The sequence below is a fragment of the Amphiura filiformis genome, chromosome 2 (genome assembly GCF_039555335.1).
Source record: "Amphiura filiformis chromosome 2, Afil_fr2py, whole genome shotgun sequence".
In the NCBI taxonomy this organism is placed as follows: Eukaryota; Metazoa; Echinodermata; class Ophiuroidea; order Amphilepidida; family Amphiuridae; genus Amphiura; species Amphiura filiformis.
In genome coordinates, this window is record NC_092629.1 from 60,799,318 (window position 1) to 60,822,441 (window position 23,124).

The window sequence follows — 23,124 nt, forward strand, 5'->3', positions numbered from 1 at the left end:
AGCCAGGAACGAATACCAGACTCGTCCCAAGCAGAAGCCACCCCAAGCCATACCGAAGTCACCTGATCTAGGAATACAGAAATGTATTCCCAAACCATGCGACCCGGGGACGACCCGAAGCAACCCCCACCCGAGACAAACCCGGCACCCACCCCAGCTATCATGCGAAACGAGACACATGCAGCAACCGACAAGCGCACCGCCCCGATATGGATGTACACATATGGGAATTGAGCAACATGGCCTGTTGGGCAGATAGCACCAACCCCCGGAACGGAAGGGTGGGTCGGAGCAACAAATTATTGACAAAACAGGACGGAAAAAACAAGAGAACCCTGGCAGGGAAAGCCAAACAGTGACAAGAAGTCAACTTTCAAAGTTGCTAACCGTATGGCTCTCTACAAACACAAAACAACATAAAGGGCTGAGAGACCCCTCTAAGATAATTATATAATATTTTTACTCTTTCTATTCTATTTTCTATCTCCTTGATCATCTACTTCTTCACCTTTCTTTATATTTGTCGTCTTGTTTTTCTTAGTCTTCATTTTCTTTGTATTTTTCTTCTTATACATTCTCATGTTCTTATTTGAATTTCTCTCCTTTAATGTTCCCTTTTCTCTTAAACTCTTCCTGTTCCTGCTCATCTTTCCCTCATCTTTCCCTCTTCCCACCCCCGGTTCCTGTCGTTCTTCCTCCCCTTTTTTGGTCGTCTTCTTGATCTTTTCAAAAAAATTGCAATTAGAAAGATATTCTTCGTATTCAGAATGTTATTTGGTGTGTCTGGTGTGCTCTCAGGTCACACGACAAAAAGTACTATGTAAAGGTGGGTTACAGAGCCCTTAAAAGAGAGTCGTCTTCCCAGCAAACACAAAATGTTTTCGACATCATTCTCAAAAGGTTATAAAAGATTGTCAGAAAACGTTTAAATGTCGGGTTATATAAAGGGTATAATAAGGGTATAAAACGTTTTCATAACATTAAAAACATTTTTTTATAATCTACTGCCCAGCAAACACAAAATGTATTACAGAAAACGTTTAAATGTTGGGTCATATGAAGGGTATAAAAACATTTTAATAACATTCCAAAAACATTTTTGAAAACTTGATACAAAACATTCTAAACAGAATGTTATTTTTAGGATTGAAAAAATATATTGCAAAAATGTTTGCCCAAAATATTTGCAATAACGTTTTGAAAACGTTTTCATGACCTTTATATAACCCGACATGCTCTTAAAATGTTTGAAAAAAAACATCTTAAGAACATTTCTGTATTTGCTGGGTGCAAATGTTTTAACATGTTATTTAAGTGTTGACAAAATAATTGGCAAAAAATGTTTGCAAAAATAGTTTACAATAGCATTTTGAAAACATTTTAAAAATATTGTTGAAGTATGTTTTCATACAAAACGTTTTAAAAACGTTTTCATGAGCTTTATATAACTCGACATTTAATGTTATTAAAACATATTTACCTAATATTATTAAAACGTTTGTACCTAAACCAGAACCCAAAATATAACTATTTAAAACGTTTTTAAAACGTTTTTGTGTTTGCTGGGTTTCTACCTCCTGGATTCCATGCATAATTAGGCGTACACATAGTTTCAATAATTATGTGTACTGCATGATTCGTATTAAAGGAGTATTTCGTGATCCTAGCATCCTCTTTTTATGACGTTTTTCAGTAGATATCCACGAAAAAAGCTAGTTCTCAAAATTTCAGTTGATTCCGATTTTGATTCCGATTCTGGTATACCAGAACGAAATTCAAATTTCACGATATCTATGCTAAACGAATTAATCTGCAAGAATATTTTTGTACATAAACATTATGTAGCCAGAGGTTTCCAGTGATATAATAATCTCAACTTTGTTTTAGAAAAGTGGGGGATGATGCTGTGGATCACGAAATGCCCTTTTAATATACTCTGTTCTAATTCCGACCATTTGACACTTAGCATGCTTAGACTTCTATAGTGTTTTTACATTTTTTGCACCTTTTAAAATTTCTAGGTCGAGTGACGTACTACCTGCAGATTCTGTTGTTTGTTGCTCCATCAGGATACAACGAAGTATAGACCACAATCCACATGACAGTAATGGCACCAGAGTGAATTGGATCAATGCAGTTCTTGTTCGGCCATAAATGTGCGTCAGCTACTCAGCTTATTAGTGAATCTAGATTAAGAGAGGATGCGCTTGCTCAGTGGCTGGCCCCAGAGCTTGGAATAATCTCCCAAATCACATTCGTAATTCTCCAACATTTGAAACCTTCAAATCTGCTCTCAAAACTCATTTGTTTCAGATTTCCTATGTTTAGTTTTTCTTGTTGTTTTTGCGGCTTCTTTGTTTTTATTGCGCTTTGAAACCAGCGGTAAAGGCGCTTTATAAGTGTTGTGCAATGTAAATGTAATGTAATGTTATGAGCCTGAGAGTGTTCAGCTTGTCATATTTAAAATGGTTTCCTTCTCTTGCCTTCGATGCCGGGAATTATTTAAAGATTTCACTTACTACATTTGGTGATTTGTTTTTAAAATCTGAATAATTAATCATTTAGAGACAACCAACACGGTCTCTGAATATCAATCTTTTCATTTTTCAGATCTTAAAATGCTAATATTGAGCGCTTTTGTATACATTATGAAAACTGAGCTGCAAAAGTGTTCAATTTTGGCATTTTGAGATCAAAGCATTTAACAATTTTTCAAAAAATTGTAGCAAAAGAATGGAGCAAAGTATTGAAATTAAAATTTGATATGTATACATTAGAAACATCTTTAGCAATGTATTGGCAGAGGAGTTTGGTTTTGATGATCATTGATTTGATTTAAATTGACTTATTTTGTTGTTAGTTAAAATCAGTTTCAATATATCGTAAAAATAAGTTGTACATTAATATCCATTACAAATATATTTTTAATTGAAATGAATAGACATTTAGGTTTACACAATAAAAACACGATGAACTTAGGCACTTTTACAGCTCGGATCAATGATGATGTACATTCATATTCATTAGAAATTGAAATGAATAGGCAAATGTAATCGTTTGGATAACATTTACCTACTTCTTTAAAACAATAATTGTAACATCAGCATAGTAAACAAAGAAAGACTATGAAATACAAGGCATATATATGGCAGTGGGAGAAATTGGTACTGCATGCGATGCAAGAGGATCGGATTTTCAAATAAAACGAATAAAGCTCAGGTTACCATTACTTGTTAGGCAATCATGGTGTATTATGTTGGTGGAGCGGGATTATTCTATTCAGAATATAGCTTTGCATATTGAATTATTATGGATAGTTTTCCAAACAGAAGTATTTATTTCTTATGAGTGACTGCATTGGTAAAGAAGACGATAATAAATAATCTAAAAGAGTGATATTTAGTAACTCTTTATTCAATCAAAAGATATGAATATAACATTTAGATATCAATATTTAAAATGAAGTTTAAGTTAACATTAACAATGGCCTGGGGGCCGGAACGCGATGGAGAACTGTCAAAATCGACGCCGATCGATTAGAGATCAATGGCCGTTATACTATATCCCCGGGAAAACTATCCAATGACAACATGTGTTTATGAATTATAGTGTGTGAGACCAGGGGCTGGGAGGCACCACTTGGGAAATGTTCGTTTTGACAATTCAAATAAGGATGGGATAGCGCCATGTAAGATGTTTTGTTACCTAGAAGTAACACAGCAAAATAGGTAAAGTACCGTACCAATGAGGCCTATTGACCTTGACCTATTTTGCTATGTAACGGAACATCCAAGACAGTGGTGCAATCCTATCCTTATTTACATTGTTTCATCAATATAAACATTTTGATATCTCTTTTGGCAAAATCGGAGCACATTGATGTTTTGACCCCCATAGAGCCAAAAATATGACCTTTAACCTTTTCGGTTAAAACTCAAGAACGTTATGTCTTAGATAGGTCAAACTATACATTTTCTGAATCCTTGTGACAAGAGGGATACATTGGAATGTTAGCACAATTTGAGCAAGTTTGAAATTGGACCCTGTGTAAGGTTCGATGACCTTTTCCCGCCAAAAGCTACTCCCGTCCAATAGCTATGAGGCATTTTTGTGTAGCCCATGATGTCAACTACCTATGGTGAAAGTGCAGCTTTGCCCCCCCCATGGTGAGGGGCTTCCCCCGCCTGTGGAACATCTTTCTCCCTTCTTGTGGGATGCTAACCGCCATAGATTATGTAGCCCTTTTTTTGCCCAGATTTGAACATTTTCGTAAAAAGTTTCTCCCTTGAAAGGAAAGGGAGACTACACCACTGAGTCTTTCTATAATGACGAATATGAAACATGGTTATCGTTCACATAGAGAGATATAACTTCCTCATCAACCATGATCAATTTAATTTATAGTAGCGTATTCGGTGGTGAAGGGGAAGTGGTGGAGACGCAGAGGGCAGGGGGCAGGAAACAGGAACTTTCATTTTTCTAACAGGTTTTTGTGGGTCAAAGTATTGCTTTAACAATTGTTAAAACAATTTTGGCAATGCTATTGTCACTGTGGTTTGGGTTAAATGTTATCAATGTATTGGTATAAACCGAAATTCCTCGTAGTCCTTGCAGTGTGCTCCATTCATCATGCATCACAATAAATAATACGTTTATATTCAGCTGATAATATTGTTGAGTCCTTCTATAGACTCACGAAAATAATATATGTGACCGTACAGCACTAATGAGCCGTAAATTTATTGTATTCTGAGTTACAGTGTAAAATGTGCATGAAGGTCGTATTCATCGGTACCTCAAGTTGGCGCGACATCTATCTCATTTGGTAGTCAAATACCAATCAATAATCCTATTGTTGAAGAGGATAATAAGCTTCTACCTTAGATGGCAATAGAATTTTTAATATCTTTGGTCTTTGATTGCTTTGGCTAAATCCTGTTCAAGTGGAGAGTTACCAGGCATTGTATTTTGATTGATATTTATTGCCAGCAATGTGGAAAAAGAGACACATGTAGAAACGAAAAAAAGCTACCATTTTGTTGAAGGAGCAAAGTTCAACAAACCATATCCCCGCTTCTGGATATCGTTTGAAGTCAAATGATATACCATTTTAAAGCTTATGATGTATATTGTCTAAAAATGATATACCATTTTAAAGCTTATGATGTATATTTTCTAAACTCGAAATAAAACACAAGTGACCGGGGGAGGAATTTACGGCTCATTCGTCGTGTACGGTCACATGTTACTAGACAGGCTTTACGTGTACTCAAATTCTTTTATTTTCATTATAGATGTTCCAATGTTCTAGCTCGAATCAAGAATGACTTTTATTAACAAAATCGCAGTTCTATTATAAAGGGTTCACAAAAAATAACTCCCCCTCTAAAATTACAAGACATTTCTTTGCATAACTTGACATACATTTCGTTGATTTGAAAAATCTAAAAACCTGTGAATAAAGGGATCATTTTTCTACCCTTCCAAAGTTCTTTCCTTAAAAAATCTTTTTGTTTTGGCCAAAAATAATCACATTTTCCAAAAATGATGCTTTCAGAAAAAGTTGCACTTTTCCACATCCTATACATTTAATGTACAAAAACATTCTCGATATCATTGTTTTGATTTATTTAATGGTGTTTTTGTTTTCTTTAATTTTTATGTATACAATTACCCAGTCATCCATGCAGTCATCTTGCAGTATAAAACAATGACTAATTGACATGTACGGGGTTTTTCTAGAAGATTTTATTGAGCCGGTGTTTCAAAAATGGTAAAATCAATTTAGGAGTTACAAAACATTTCTTTGCATAACTTAACATTCATTTTGTTGATTTGAAAAATTTAAACAAATGTGAATAGAGGCATCTTTTTGCTACCCTACCAAAGTTATCCCTTCTCAAAATCTTTTTGTTTTGGTCAAAAATAATCACATTTTTCAAAAATGATGCTTTAAAAAAAGTTGCGCTTTTCAACATCCCATACATGTAATGTACAAAACTTTCTCGGTATCAATGTGACGATTGATTTAATTGGTTTTTTTCCTTCACCTTTTTGTCTCTGAACTCTTAGTCACCCATGCAACCATCACGTAGTGCAAAATAATGATTTGTTGAAGCCAATTTTGACATAAATGAGGATGTTGAAAAGTGCAACTTTTTTTGAAAGCATCATTTTTAGAAAATGTGATTATTTTTGACCAAAACAAAAAGATTTTCAGACGAAAGAACGTTGGGAGGATAGAAAAGCAATTTCTTTATTCGCAGGTTTTTAAATTTTTCAAATCCACGAAATGTATGTCAAGTTATGCAAAAAAACGTTTTGTAATTTTAGGGGGGAGTTATTTTTTGTGAACCCTTTATTAACATTAATTAAAGCTGCTCAGTAATAATAGGCACATCACCTCAAAAATAAGGGCAGCAGAAACACGTTATTTAATGTTTCTACATGAATGACCTTTATTAAAGCATCAAAAATCAAAAAACCGAATTGAAATCGGTCAATGCATTGTGATGTAGTGTCAATTTTAAGATGCTCATAAATGGAATGCAAATCTGCCACAAATTGCTATAATGACAAAATTGGCACATTTCGAGATTTTGAAGGTTTATTTGGACACTTGCTTAAAAAAGCAACGTTAATTTTTTTTATCTTTCCACTCAACGTTAATTTAAGTATCACAGGTTAATTGCCTATCTTTTCTAACTTCGTCAAAGAAAAGAAAATTAAAAAATCGATCATTGAATAAGTATAATAAATTAACCAAATATACTATTTTAGCAATTGCGGCCAATCTGCAGACAAATTAAAGTTGAAAAAATTAGTAAGTTCAGCTAATTAATATGCAAAATTGATGCCAAAAGAAAACCGTACATGATATCAGGGTGCGCTTTTTTTCGCATACATATGTATACAAAGTTCTTTCAATTGATAATAAAAAATACACAAAAAGTAATCAATTATGCAAATTAGCTTATTACAGCTAATTATGTATTCATGATATTATTATGTAAATTAGGCATGAGTAATTTTGGTGGTTTTTTTTTCAATATTTAATAAAAGTCTTTTCATTCATCATAAATTTGTCAAGTATGAACCTGTTATGATGTTGGGTAAAGAATCTGCAGTTAATTACTTTAATATAATACAAAAAATACAAACTATGACATTTTGACGATGTCTGGAATAGAATTTTCATTTTTTTCTGTAAAATATGGTATGTGTCACCATTGCTCAAAGCCAAATCCGAAAAGTAAAAATAAAAATTCATTTGCAATGAGACTTTAAATTAACATTTTGTTATCTGGATTAACATGGGAAGACAAACGGTAAAAGGAACAGCCACTCTACTATACCGCGTATACAAAAATGGTGTGGCCTTGGACACACACAATGGCTTAGAGCTATTGTGGTTTGGAATATTACTCCCTCTAAATTCACTTAAAAAATGTTTCAAATCGTTTTCCTACTCACTTAAAAAATGTTTTGTTTCAAATCATTTTCCTCAAGTGTGCCATTCGTTGTCGACAGAAATAATTTACATGCTTAGAAAGATTAGTATTTCAGCTAAATGGTGGTAGGTCTTGATTTTTCAAAAGGCCTATATTTATTGATTTATGAGGCATCTTCAACAATCCATAAAAACAGGTAGTAGCTCTTAAACGAAGCAATATTTATTTTAAAAAAAACCCGATGGTAGTCACAGAAAGGTTTTACACACCATATATCAAAACTTCAAACAATTGTGATAAATAGCACATATAAGGAATTTAATTTTTCGACATGGATGTTTATCAAAATTGAACAACTTTGATGCGCGCTTTTCAATTTACTGTTATGCTTGCATGCACAGTTTGGCAGGAGTATTGTGCAGCCACTATGACATGCCTAGTAATAACATGAGCAACTAGAAGAACAAGAATACATATAGCGTAGAAGAATAACCCATGAGAGATTAGTGTAGATAAGAATGACATATAAGAGATAAGGGTTGAGGAATAGCTCATTATATAGTAGGGTAGAGAAAAATGGAACATGAGAGGTAAGGTTAGAAGAATGGCTCATCAGAGATTAGAGTAGAAATATATATTCAATATTCTTCAATATATTAGTAAAATCGCCCGATTTTCGCTGTTTTATTTTTTTTCGATCCACCACACAAAAATCTCACGTCTGACATCGTCAGACGTCAACATAGCCCAAATCATATATCTCAATAAAAACAATCGTTATCTTGACCACAATGCAACCTCCCTGAAAGATGAAAAGGTGGTCTATTCTTGCCACAGATACACAAAATTAAAGTTAAAAAAACCAATAAAATTAGTTAAAACCGCATTCGGTATTAGGTTTTTAACTTTTATTTTAAAAAACAGAGCGATCAATTGTCAAAATTCAAAAAGTATGTAATAGCTGATATGTTTCTCAACATCATCATTTATTTAGTTACGTTTGGTTTATGCGTACTTAAAGTACCCAAAAATATCAGTTCCCGACAATACAGTTTTTTCAGGGACACCCTGTATTAAGAGGTAAGGTTAGAAGAATGGCTCATGATAGATTAGGGTAGAGAAAAATGGCTAATGAGAGGTAATGAAAGAAAAATGACTCATGGGAGATTAGGTTAGAGAACAATGGCTCATATTAAGCCTTTTTGAAATATGGTGGGCACAAAAGAAGAGAGCGTACTTTGGTTTGAGTAATCTTTTGTCAGCTGAGAAGGCATACAAAAGATTACTCAAACCAAAGTACGCCCTCTCCTTTTATGCCTGCCATACTTCAAAAAGGCTAACGGGAGGTAAGGTTAGAGAAGAATACATGGCCCCCTATCAGAGGTAGGTTAGAAGAATTGCTCATGGGAGATTAAGGTATACTAGAATGGCCCAGGTAAGGGGCAAGATGGAGGCCTCGCGATTAACATTATGATAAATACGTCAAGGTTCTATGTACACGTCACTATCTCTGGATGCATGACTAATGAATCCGCTCTTGATCTACACATTATGGTAAATCTAGAACTACATTAATCCAATTCAATATGGGATTACAAGTGCCATGTGGATTGTGGTCTATACTTTGTTGTATCCTGATGGGGCAACAAACAGCAGAACCTGCAGGTAGTACGTCACTCGACCTAGATAAAAGAAAATATAGATCTGTAAATTTAACAAAATGGTTGAAGTTTAAAGTCAAAAGGACAGCCTCCCTTGATAACAGGAAAATAAGAAGAATGATGTGAAAAATATGAGGAAGAAGAAAATTTGAAGAAGGTGAACTTTGCTTTGAAGGAGGGAAAGGAGAGGAAGGGGTGCATAAAAAGATGATGAAGAAGAAGAGCACGAAAAGTAATTTTTTTCAGTTATCTCAAAATAACCATTTATGTCAGTTGTGGTCTTTAAAGTAGCCTTAGGGTTAACCCTAACGGGTTTTCGGACTGACGGGGGTTCGGATTGACCGGGTGTTTCGGACTAACGGGATGTCCCCTTTGGCGCACACGATAGGATGGCATTATTCAATCTCGGTATTCAAACCCGGTATATTCAGAAGATTTTACCCACTTTGTGCAGTGCCATCCTATTTATTATGTCTGCCATACCTCTAAAAGGCCTTCAGCCTTTAAAGTACGGGCGATGATTACAAACCTAAAAAGGAAGGGTGATATTTTCGATACACGATTGGATAATATACAACCAGTCCTGCAAGCACAAACAGCCCTGCGTACAGAAATTCTACCGACGGGTTGTCAATAATAGGTGCGGCAATCAGATACAAAGAAGCTATCAGTACAATGGCAGGAATAACGATTGGCACCTGTAAACATGGTAAAAAGAATAGAAAAAATTACATCCTAAAAAGTTCAATAAGTTAACACGGATTAAAAATGTATAGTTTGTGCTATCTACGACCGATAGTTAATGTCGAAGCATTTGTAAATAATACAAAGGTGTATGACTTTTTGAAATTTATTTACGTCCATGGAATTACAAACTTGATACCTTGATGGGTCTCTTCCATTCCGGGTGCTTGTATCGAAGCCATAGCAAGGCAAGGAACACACTGCCGTAAACCAGCCAACTGACAAAGCTGAAGTAATTCACAAGTGTGTCTATTGTCCCTGGTAAGATCATTATGATAATCAATGTGACCTAGAACGAAGAAATATCACTAATTAAGGAAAGACCGAAATGGAAAGAGCGAAGTGCCTCCCGTGATCGCTCGATCCAATGAATTAATTTTCACTTTTTAGAGAGTGAATTGCGCTTCTTGTCCTCTTAGTCTTTCCAATGGGTATGAATATGTTTAGACATGTTAGAGTGAAATTATTTTTTACTCTATTACGATTATGATATACGATAATGATTTGGGTTACGGTTAGATATGCTAGATAGACTCAATACTCGCATAGTACACACCAACAATGCATTTTGTTCGTGACGTCCACCTCAAGTACTCTACTCTATTCGTATAAAACGCAGAGAGAAGGGGACAACATTATGCCTAATCACAAAGAAGGACGCATTTAACAGGATGAGGAACTTATAAATCGAAATCAACCCCGGGAATCAACCCGGCAGCCTTTTATGATCAACTCATTCAAAAGACAGTGGTTCCTCACCAGGAAAATTATGGATGGCAGTGGGGTGAGTCGATTAACGTGTACCATTGATAGAATATCAGGCATATGTCCCTCTCGAGCTGCTACATACGGTAATCTGGAAAGGAGCAGGTGAACAAGGTTAGTCTGTGCAATAAAGGCCCTATCTGCTGCTAGGTGTCATATTTGCAAGTGTATTCAATATTGAGAGGCTACATGTATTGCAGATAACACTCTCAAAATCTAGTTTCTCAAAATTGCTGTATTAAAATTTTCAAATTTAGCGATGGTGAATTCTTTTCTTTAAAATGCCATTAAATCCTACCACTTTCCTGTAAAAATATATAACGTGCGCATTAATGAAAAGAGTGACCTCGAATGAAGCTGGTGGCAGGGAAAGGAGGTTTTACACTAGTCTACCTCTTGAATACCTAACACCAAAGATACACCCGAATTCAGGCTTACCTGGCAGAGAGAAGCAAGCAGTAACTAAGAACACCAACTATTGATAGCACAACACCGAGTGGTATGACCCATGACATTGGACCCAATGTTTTGCCTGCAAATGTCTGTGCACACAAACAAAGTTAGATCTTCTGATACTCATTTTAATTAAGTAGAAGTAGAAGTAGAATGTGTTACTATACTGTATACAGTAGGATTTGACCATGTATACTTTGTACTCAAAATATAGTATAGAAAGTCGCAGTATTTTCTGTTAATATGGCAGATTACTTGTGCTTTCTATAACGCAACCACCTTTTAACAGTGGTGTGCACAGGGCCGTTCCGACCATTAGGCCAGGGCGGCAAATGTAGTAGGGACGCAAAAAAGGCGAAAAAAAAAAAAAACGGGAATGGAGAAAGAAAAGGGAAGAAAAAATGACGGCGTATAAAAAGAAAAAATGAGAGGAAAAATAAAAAGGGGGGGAAAAGAGGAACAGAAAACAGGGCAGAAAAGGAAAAGGGGGACCTGAAAAAAAGAAAAGAAACGGGGCATATTTCTGACCCTTCCCGTATATTTTGCCAGTGGTGGACATAGCTTTTCTAAGCTAAAGCTGATTAAGACTTATTTACGTTCAACGATGACCCAAGAAAGATTTTAAACCAATAATTCATACAATAACAGTGAAAAAAAGTCGCTTCAATTGACCTGTCAATATGTTATGTTTACATGTAAAGCAATACCGGGTAAACAATAAATCGGCTTTTTCAAACTAAAGTTTTACACAATAATAGTGCCAAAATAATCTACCAAATGGTTTCAATTAGGTCTTCATTTTACAAAAGTTTCTCACTTCTCACCCCTGCGTTCCCAGCATTATGAGTACATAATTATAAAGTAACAATTTATACAACAAAAATTCAAATTTGTCCACGAATGGCTTCAATTGGGCCGTCCCACAAATTTTAGGGGTTTTCAAACTAAATGTACACAATAATAGTGACAAAATGGTCCATCAAATGGCTTCAATTTCCAAAAGTTTCTAACTTCCGAGGAGCGCACATTCCCCCTCAGACACCCACCTGCGTCACGCAAGCGCGACGCGATGGACGCATTTTTTCTAAAATTGCCCCCCCCCCCTCTGACTGCTCTAGATCCACCACTGGTATCCCCCTAACACTTTTTTGGTATGCTTTGGTATGGTGGGGCGGCAGGGAGAGGCTTTGCCTTGGGCGGCAAAATCCCTATGAACGGCCCTGGGTGTGCTCTTATGGTTATGCTAAAACAATAGAACTAAAAAAATTGAGATAAAAACACAAAAACTGGATTGCACAATATAGGATGTTTCTTTCCTTCTTTTTAGGTCAAGCATATCTAGCCATTAACAGGTGAAATCTAGGAGATAACGCTGACTTTATCATATTACCATATCATAGGCGGCGGAACCATAAATTTTTCCTTGGGAGTCTTTCCCTAAAAATCTTCAAAGAAGAAGAAAAGTCAAGCAATAATTGCCCTGTGAATCTTTCTTTTTAAAGTCCAAAAACTCCAGTATTCTGGGCCAAAAATAGGATGAAGTTGCAAATCAATAATTTATTGTTCGCATTTTGAGCTATAATGTAAAATTTTCGCGCGTTATGAGTCCGACACAATATGAACTGTAAGTTATTCATGGTTATTCAGTCGTTATATATCACAATACATGCGCAGTGTAAACGACTGAAGTATATTGATCAGCTCGTAATCGGCGGGCCTTATAACACCGCGGATTAATATCAAAATATTTTATTTTGAGAATGTTCTTATGACATCTTGCCAGAAGCATCATGAATTATTAATTCAAGTCCTATACTTTGTCTACTTTCTTTAACACAAAAATAATGACCAAACAGGTCAACCAATATCACTCTTAACGTGGGTGTACTTTTCGGTGTAGTGGTAAAAGCCTAACATTTCCCGCCTATTACGAGCTGATCAAACAATATATACCTTCTTCATGTTTATTACCAAATTACAACGACCCAATTGGGTAAATGATTTTATACTCACCGCGGCTACTGCTTCAGATTGTAGGAATTCTCCCACAGACAACACAGTGAAATAAGAGATATTGGTTAGAAGATAAACGATTGTTACGACAGAAAGACCCAGCAGTATGGCAATGGGCAAATTCCTTTAAAACAAAGCAACCGATAAATACATTTTAAATGCAGAATTATTTATCCTTTCAGTATTCACTTTATCAACCTACTAAATAAGAAGTTGTTTTTTCTGATGTGCTATAAAACCAACTGGTCCTATTCTTTGGAATAATTTATAAAAACATCCTTTGGTTATTTTTTTGTTATTTTCCCAACTTCTTTTCTTGCTGTCTGTGTGAGCGTTTGGTGTTTGTTTGTTTTAAAACTAGGGGATGACCATTATAGTCTTGTTGGTCTTTAGGCCATGTCCGCCATAGCTTTTTGTTTTCTTTTTAATGTATTTTCATTGCATATCGTGTATACGAGGTTTATGTAATGGGGACACACTTTGTTACATATAAGGTTTTGTATTTTACTTTGGAATTACATAATAGAATTACCCGCCAAGCGCTGAATATTTGTTATGGGAAAAAATAAAGTTCCACTCAAATGCATGTTGAAATTAAAATTATATAACCCTAAAACTAAATAATTCCGGATACAACACTACTTACCGATCAGGATTTACCAATTCCTCGGTAATATAAGTCAGAGTATGCCTAGTAAAATGTGATATATGAAAATAAATCTATGAGTTTAGTTTCGCAAGCAATAGATATTAAAATAAACATCATAAGAATACCCCACATAAACAAAACAACATTGTTTATACCATCCAGTGCAAAGACTAACTGTGAAAACTCATATAATAGGTGAGACTAAACAACCGTTGCACAAGGTTAAACACCACTAATTAGAGCTGGGCAATGCTTCAAAAACAGAGTGGGACTATTTTTTTTTGCATGGCATCTGAAAAAGGTGCTTAAAAATCACTGAAAATACCAAGTTATATAGCCGGTGCATAGCGAAATAATCTTCTTATAGTATTAATAGCATTACATAACAAGAAATAGGCCTCAAACGTAGGTTATGTTTTCTAACTTAGCCTACGTGGTTTTTTTTTATATCGAAACATCATTGTTCAGAGGGTGAAAATTAATCCAATCAACATGGTATATAATATACAGTTTGATCAGCTCGTAATCGGCGGGAATGATTGTTAGGCTTTACGACTACACGCCGAGAAGTACACCCATGTTATGAGTGATATAGTTGACCTGCCTGGTCTATATTGGGCATTTTAAAGAAAGTAGACAAAGTATTATAGGACTTAATATTTAATTAATATTATTAATGTTATTAAATTAATAATTTGTGATGCTTCTAGCAAGATCTCACAAGACAATTCCTGATACGGATATTAATCCGCGATGTTATAACTATAGGTCTTTTTTTACTCGTATGCCCATCTCGTATGAGGGCCAGGGGCGTAGCCAGCTTTCTTGGTCAGGGGTGGCAAAATAAAATTTCGAGGGCACAGACGAAAAATAAATAGCAGTTGCATCATACATACCGGTACATATAAACCGTTTTTGTTTTTAGAGAGACTGTACATGACATGTCTTGGAGCTTCAAAAAGGCATTACTGGGACGTTGTGCCGCGTAGCGCGCACAATTTGTGTATTTGACACTATTTTCGCCCATGATTGGGATGAAAGGGGCTACGTTGTGACAATGTGCGCACGATTTTTTTATTTTACACTATTTTGGCCCATGATCTGGTTGGTGTAAAAGGGGCTCCTTGCCCTTTTTCTTTTCCTTTGCCCTCCAGATTTTCTCTTCCTTTTTTGCCAGAGGGGCACTTTTTTCTTTCATTTTTTGTCAGGGGTGGCACTCTGCCCCCCTTGCCCCCCTGCTGGCTAAGCTACTGATGAAGGCACACCACATGGAACAATAATTGCATGCTACTTACCAACCACCAAAAGAATATAACCCTTGATAAAATGCAATACCGTAAGAAAATATATTGTGAGGGGTATCGTCGAAAGATGACTTGACGCGAAGATGCTCTGTATGACCTGAAAATGAATAACAGACGCATTTGAAATAATGAAAAACATTGAAAGGGAGTGATTGGCCATAGATTACCATAGCTGAACAGATACTCATAGAGAGTACCATGTGGTGATACAAGTTGGTCTTGGGGTTTATTTAGAAGAATAATGTGGTAGCATGTTATCTCAAGACATGGTATCCTAATTTTGAGCGTCCTGGCAAATTCGGTTGGTCAGATAAAAAAATGCTAAACATTTTGGACTAAAAAACCTCATGAAACGATTAAAACATTTTCTATGTTTGCAGTGAGTGGGAAATTGTGCCCCAATATTATCCCAAATGAAAGTAAAACAGATTTTGAAACCATCAGTTGGTCTCATATCAAAATCCAAAAATAAAAGTGTGGGATTTCATTGGCAGATCACGTTATTGTGGCCTTAACCTTCGATAAAAAGCGCCCAAATGTCACCTGTATGGGCTTTTATCAAAATGCGCCATTAAGATTCCATAAATATAACAAATCGTTTTATAACTAAAACGTTTTAAAAACGTTTTTGTTTTGTGAAGTAAACTCATGGAATCTGTGAAAAATGAAAATATCATTGGATGGAAAGAGCAAATTCTACACGTCTACATAAAAAAGGAATTGTTGCAATTGCTGACAGTGAAGTCAAGTTATATTCATTGAATACAACCACCCATTTTTGTAGCTGCACACGGTTTCACTTCCCAAGTATCTATTATATCGATTGTTATTAAAGCGCGATATTCAAATGCGAATAACGTGGCGGGTGTGATTTCGATCAATAATTCATTGCACTACATTATATAATGAAACGGGCCAAATGACAACATGGTACCACAATTTACCGCACGGGAGCGCATGTGTCTGTCGACGAAATATCATGAAACTAAGAGTCTTGATTTTATTTTATTTTATTTTATTTTATTCGGTACATACAAATACAAACTAAAATACAGTTACATTACTATTTTTACAAATTTAAATAAATTGCACATCAATATTGCATAACATGAAATATAATGAATTACAAACCAACACAAGTACCAAGGATAGCCCAAAAAGCCTTGGGAAAAGCTTATTTCCATTGGGGTCCTTTACAAGCAAGAAAAAATGCCAATAACAAGAACACAGAGACAATAAATTATGCACGAAGGACGCAAAAGCAGATATGTGAGACCAGCTCAAACTCTATTAAAACATCAAATGGATCCATGATCAGATAAAAACTGTTTGACAGACTGCTTGAACAATTTAAAAGCATTAATGTTCCTGATTTCATTTGGCAGTGAGTTCCAATGATGGATGGCATTATTAAAGAAAGTGAACCTATCTTGACCCTTGGAGTGAGGAACCTTAAAGTTGAATGGGCTACCCCTGGTACTGTAATTATGTAGAGATGATACTCTGGTAAAATGCATTTTCATATATTCAGGACAACAGTTATGGAACATTTTCAAAACATGACTTTAATTAGTTTTAATTGAACTACTCTGTCTTGACTTGACAGCATACCCACCATGTCCAATTCTTTCTGCCCAATGAGTGCGTGGCCCCACATCCAAAATAAAACGAACAATCGTGTTTTGCATAATTTGTAATTTGTTTTATTTAGATAACCCTGTATACCATGAGGAGCAAGCATAATCAAAATGACATAAAATTAAAGCTGAACACAGTGTCTTGCGTGTTTTCATGCATAAAAAATCAGCATGTCTGTACAAGAATTTAAGTCTCCCACTTGCTTTTTTGATAATGTTCGAAGCAATTGATTCACCGGAAAGAGTATTTTTGAGGGTGACCCCTAAATATTTGACAGACATTGAGGTATTAATTAACTTGCAATTGCAAGAAACAGTGAAACTATCAACAGAATTTAGCTTCCTTTTGGTACCAAGATGAAGGGAGAGCTTATTATCTATCATCCATTGCCTGCAAGAGTCCAATTCGTACTGACTCAATTTATCAGCAATTATTTGGGGATCTTTAGCAGAAACAAGCAAGGCACTGTCGTCAGCGTATAAAAGTGATTTGCAGTCGACACTGATAGGCATGTCATTTACATAGCAAAGAAAGAGGAGAGGACCAAGGATACTGCCTTGTGGAACTCCACAGAAAATAACAAGTGAGGCAGAATCAACCTGGTTAACATTGACAATTTGAAGTTCAGCGGTTTTTTTCGTCTCCAATTTACCACAATTAATCGGATTCCATGTAAGGGAGCAGTATATAAGAATGTGGACAAGCTCAATGTGCAGGGGACACTAAGGAACAGACAGCCGGAAGCTTCAGGCAGACCACGATCTGCTAGAGCACAAGTGAACATTGCTAGAGTTAGACATGCGTTACAGCAAGACCCAAAGATCAGCTCAAGATCTTTACCCAACATCCCCAATCAAGCTTCTCCCAAAAGACTTGAATTGGTATCCCTACAAACTACAGTACCGTCATGGACTTCATCCTGTTTGTTGAATATTAATTAAAAGCAAAATTTACCATTTCAACAATAAATCCTGTTAGCACTTTGCTGATTCGTCGAAATTGAAAATGGATGGAAATCAATCAACCGTGTACAGCTACAAAAATGGGTGGTTGTATTCAAATGAGTATAACTTTAGCTTGCTGTGAGCAATTGCAACACTTTCATATTTAGACGAGTATAGTTTGCTCTTTTCAATGATATTTTCATTTATAGCCGATTGCTTACAGGTCTCTAGTTACAGCCCCTTAAACATGAGTTAACTTCTTTTTAACTCAGCCTGTAGATGTGAAGACACAATGAACATTATCCTGGCTTCCGTTATAAATGTGTTCAAGTCATTTCAGGGAGAAATTAAGTATTGGATACATGGGGGTAACCTGTCCTTCGTCGGTCTCATAAACAGTGAGGCATCGATGGTTCAGAGTCAGAAAGCCTTAACTCACTATGACCAGCTCTCACAAAATGAGCATTAAGTTGGAAAAATAACTTTGTGTGTGAGATATTCCTTATTTTATTTTTTAACTTCACACCAAACATGTTAGAATGGCTCCTTGCGTCTTCAAAAATCAATATTTTTCCTATAATTTCTTTTGTTTCTATTGTTTTTTCATAATTAATGTTCTTTAGTGCTGTGTGAGCAGGTGATTGTGAGAGTTTCTGGCTCTCAAGCCTAGACATACTTGTCCATGTAACCACAGTCATTGTCAAAAAGTCATCACCCTGGCTCTTACAATCTGTATACTTTGAAATATTTTAAAAGTGAATAAAAAATAATGTTTATTGTGTTTTTAAAAAAGTTTCTTGTAAACTTACCCTGTTCAATTCGTATAATTCCAACCACAATAATGATACCAATTACGAGTAGTTTACATACCGTGAAGAAATTAGTTAAGTATAAGGTGATTTTCACGCTGTAGGCATTTACTGCAGCCAGTAGTACTGAAGACAAAAAGAAATATAAATAGGAAAGCAAATGGAAATGGAAACACCTGTTCACGCCCCTTTATAAGTCTCATTTAGGAAACACCTGTTCACGCCCCTTTATAAGTCTCATTTAGGAAACACCTGTTCACGCCCCTTTATAAGTCTCATTTAGGAAACACCTGTTCACGCCCCTTTATAAGTCTCATTTAGGAAACACATGTTCACGCCCCTTTATAAGTCTCATTTAGGAAACACCTGTTCACGCCCCTTTATAAGTCTCATTTAGGAAACACCTGTTCACGCCCCTTTATAAGTCTCATTTAGGAAACACCTGTTCACGCCCCTTTATAAGTCTCATTTAGGAAACACCTGTTCACGCCCCTTTATAAGTCTCATTTAGGAAACACCTGTGCACGCCCCTTTATAAGTCTCATTTAGGAAACACCTGTTCACGCCCCTTTATAAGTCTCATTTAGGAAACACCTGTTCACGCCCCTTTATAAGTCTCATTTAGGAAACACCTGTTCACGCCCTTTATAAGTCTCATTTAGGAAACACCTGTTCACGCCCCTTTATAAGTCTCATTTAGGAAACACCTGTTCACGCCCCTTTATAAGTCTCATTTAGGAAACACCTGTTCACGCCCCTTTATAAGTCTCATTTAGGAAACACCTGTTCACGCTCCTTTATAAGTCTCATTTAGGAAACACCTGTTCACGCCCCTTTATAAGTCTCATTTAGGAAACACCTGTTCACGCCCCTTTATAAGTCTCATTTAGGAAACACCTGTTCACGCCCCTTTATAAGTCTCATTTAGGAAACCCCTGTTCACGCCCCTTTATAAGTCTCATTTAGGAAACACCTGTTCACGCCCCTTTATAAGTCTCATTTAGGAAACACCTGTTCACGCCCTTTATAAGTCTCATTTAGGAAACCCCTGTTCACGCCCCTTTATAAGTCTCATTTAGGAAACACCTGTTCACGCCCCTTTATAAGTCTCATTTAGGAAACACCTGTTCACGCCCCTTTATAAGTCTCATTTAGGAAACACCTGTTCACGCCCCTTTATAAGTCTCATTTAGGAAACACCTGTTCACGCCCCTTTATAAGTCTCATTTAGGAAACACCTGTTCACGCCCCTTTATAAGTCTCATTTAGGAAACACCTGTTCACGCCCCTTTATAAGTCTCATTTAGGAAACACCTGTTCACGCTCCTTTATAAGTCTCATTTAGGAAACCCCTGTTCACGCCCCTTTATAAGTCTCATTTAGGAAACACCTGTTCACGCTCCTTTATAAGTCTCATTTAGGAAACATTTAAAAAGACCAGATTCTTTACTTATTACCTCTCCCCTCCCATGTGCACAAATGGGTACCGGCTTTATTCAATGCCAGGAAGGTAAAAGACTCGATCGCTGTAGAGGAGGTGACGCGATTCGTCTGTAGCAGCATTATATGGTGGAATCTGGCTTAATCGCTTTGAAAGAGAGATGGACACTCTTTACATACTTCGTACATAATCACTTACGAACACAACTGATTGCCACCATTTTTAGTGCGATCTCCGGTGGACCACATGCAAGATCGACCCTTTCAAAAAATGGCACCAAGACATAGTTCGCTGACGCTAAGCATATTATAGCCAGGAGAGACGGCCTTATCATCAGATTTAGAGTCCAAGAAACCAGAAATGCTGGGGCGTCACCAAATGCGGTCTTAATGTAAATGTATTCTCCTCCAGAAATTGGTATCATGGTTCCAAGTTCAGCATAACAAAGCGCTCCTGCGTTGATCGTAAAACAGAATTAAGAAAATAAACAGTTTATAATGTTTGTACGGATGTTCTGTTAAAACATCTGTATGCCTATGAATAGGTTGGTCATGTTGGTAAACAAGATGGCATGTGAGACTTTGGCCGACCATTGATATGTTGGAGGCGTGTTTTGTCTATTTTAATCATTATTTTGCTTTTACAAGTAGTTATCTTTCAAAGTTATATTAATTGTTTTAGCATTACACAAAAAGCACACAGGTCTAGAAAATATAAGAGCAGTAAAGGAAACGGTAAAAGTAAATTGTAAACAATATTAGTACCCATAATAGATATAAGTCCACACAAACACCAGATAATAAGACTCATTCCTACGCTCTGCGTCTGCCTCAGAACACCTTTAGGTGAAATAAATATTCCTACGCCGATTATACTTCCTACAACAATGCATGTGGCTGTGAAAAGACCAATCTGAAAAAAGTTGATATTAATAATAGTTAAGCCTAATAATTAAGGTCATAGCACATAGGGGAGGGGTAGAAATACCCGAAGGTACGCGACGTTGTTTGCGCCCAAATATTTACCAGGTGGGCATTTATTAGGTGTGCAAATTTACTGTGCATTTGCCCTTCCAGTTTACCTGTTATTTACCACCCTACTCCCACTTTCAAAATTCCGGATCCCCCTTTTTTTCTTACCTATCTGTGTTCCAATTTTCTCAATTTTTCGTCTCACACTCCCCTTGTGTCTGTGCCTGCTCTAAGGCAGCGGTTCCAAAACTATCATTTCTTTAATTATCAACCAATTTGAACCAAATGGGGTCTTAAATCAGACCTAGAGTAACAAGTAGGCTGTTTATTTCAATCTTGACATATGTGTCTTTGTTTAGGGTGTACAGGGGTGAATTCTTACCTTAATTCTTTTGCGCATTGTATACTGTTATCAATGTAGTTTACCTGTCTTTTAAGGTGCACCTTATCATCACTGTCTTCATTACTATTGTGTCGTTCATAATGCGCTGTTGTAGACAATTTACTGCTCCTAGTATCTTCTTCTTCATTCTTCGCATATTCAGCCATCTTTCCGTTAGTCACTACTGATGGTGCTGTGTGTTGCTGATATCAAGATTGGTTATACTTTATGTAACTGGAAAAGTGGTTAAAAAACAAGGCTAATACTAGTAGTAGTAGTAGTAGGTAGGACTTCCCGCCTCTTGAATATTTCATGCGCACCCCTTTCGATGACAGAAGATCTGCTGAAGGGTCAATATAAATAATGTTCGTGAAGTTCTCAAAAATAACACTTGGCAGAATGCGTAAGATGGAAAACATGTATTAGTCCAAATCATACATAGAAGACGCTTGAAGGGATGGACATGGCAGTACATTATAAATATCAAAAGACAAATAAATACTGGTACAAAAGTGTAAAGTACAAAATGATTACACAATGTAAAGTATTCAATAAACAAGACTGACATATCCCAAGTGTGAGTTCATAAGATAAATACAGATTATGTCATATACAGACTTGACATTTTTTCGCAAAATTCCAAGACTGGTCTGGAAGGGGTCTGCTTAAACCGCACGGGCTCAATAATAATTGGGGTGTGTCGGGAGATGGTGTAAAATAATTGTTTGGTAGAAAATGTGCTTTCCATAAGTTTACATTGTGGCGCTCATAATGTAGCGAATTTGGAGATTTAGCGGATTTGGCGGATTTAGAGAGGCTGAATTTGAGCTTTATGAGGGATACAATTTTCGGACTTTAAGCAACATTGTTCTGTAATTATCAAATAGGTTTGAGGTGATACTTCCTATAAACTTTGTCAGCAATTGGCATTCCATCATGCAGTTATTGTTAACTACATGTATGCACACAACACAGAGGCACTCACAATAGGCAATTGAACCCACCCTACTGGTAGCGCTGTGTTGTAGCTATATGGGATGAACTAGTTAGCGTCATATATCAAAAAGTATAAAAGCTATGATTTTAGTACTTGCTCTATGTTTTAATTACTTATTCTTTTCCAAATATCTGCATTTTCAACCCGGTACAAGCTTTAATAACGGGGAACATACATTTTATGAAAAAGAAATCCTACCATCTATCCAAACTCGCCGTGTTATTCCAATGCACATTTTGCTTCACCGGGCAGCCATGGTTTGATCGTATTTGGAAGATTGGTGTCATAAAACCGTAATAGGTACAAATTTAGTACTTTCTGTCAATCTAGTATGGCTTATTCTCTACAATCTTTAAATAATTAGCATAGTCCTTATAATAACGGTGGTCCGCCTTGATGAGAGTAAATGACAGCAAACAGCTGCAAACCGTGAAAAATACCCCAAAACTCGGTCAGTGGAGTTCCGCCCATACATGTCAATAGCGTCATTATCGATTGGATTCGGTCACTCATTGGATTAATATTATCATGTGGTAATAAATTTGCATTGGACAATAGATTACTATATAATGGTTTAGTACTGCATATATCGGTTTAATCTTCGCGGGGTTATGGCTGGAAAGGTCACGGTGAATTTGCCGTGGACGTAACTGCACTATGCACAGCTGAAATACACTTGCAATGTACCACATGGAAGGAGTTTAAAATATGGGTCTCAAAAGTGGTACATACTCAGAAAGTTTGAATGGCCCCCCTGGGGTCAAATTAACTTATGCTGTACAACAACAACTGCGTGAATTCCTGGTTGTCTGATGAACTCACGCTGTTTCTTTGTGTACAGTAAGTGTGTAACATTTGGCCCCAGAGGGCCATTCAAACTCAATGCATACCACACGTTTATA

General features: G+C 36.3%; 1 protein-coding gene across 1 annotated transcript; it reads right to left on the minus strand.

Annotated features, from left to right (window-relative positions):
- Positions 1 to 473: 473 nt before the first annotated feature.
- On the minus strand, positions 474 to 21,392 carry LOC140141839 (b(0,+)-type amino acid transporter 1-like). The gene is made up of 13 exons (XM_072163707.1): positions 21,270 to 21,392; positions 20,637 to 20,784; positions 20,071 to 20,325; positions 18,432 to 18,557; positions 15,032 to 15,137; positions 13,734 to 13,778; positions 13,088 to 13,211; positions 11,060 to 11,163; positions 10,616 to 10,712; positions 9,996 to 10,145; positions 9,642 to 9,810; positions 9,075 to 9,133; positions 474 to 722 (listed from the first exon to the last, which is right to left on the minus strand). The coding sequence occupies exons 1-13, from the start codon at positions 21,390 to 21,392 to the stop codon at positions 474 to 476; spliced, it is 1,755 nt and encodes a 584-aa protein (XP_072019808.1).
- Positions 21,393 to 23,124: the final 1,732 nt, after the last annotated feature.

What these genes read in the sequence shown, in the direction of transcription:
- LOC140141839 (XM_072163707.1), bottom strand. Translation starts at nt 21,392, where the DNA reads ATGGCTGAATATGCGAAGAATGAAGAAGAAGATACTAGGAGCAGTAAA. An exon ending in TGCCATCCATAATTTTCCTG is followed by an intron (nt 10,146 to 10,615) that starts GTGAGGAACCAC and finishes TCTTCGTTCTAG; the next exon opens with GTCACATTGATTATCATAAT. An exon ending in ATATCACCCTTCCTTTTTAG is followed by an intron (nt 9,134 to 9,641) that starts GTTTGTAATCAT and finishes TCTTTTATCTAG; the next exon opens with GTCGAGTGACGTACTACCTG.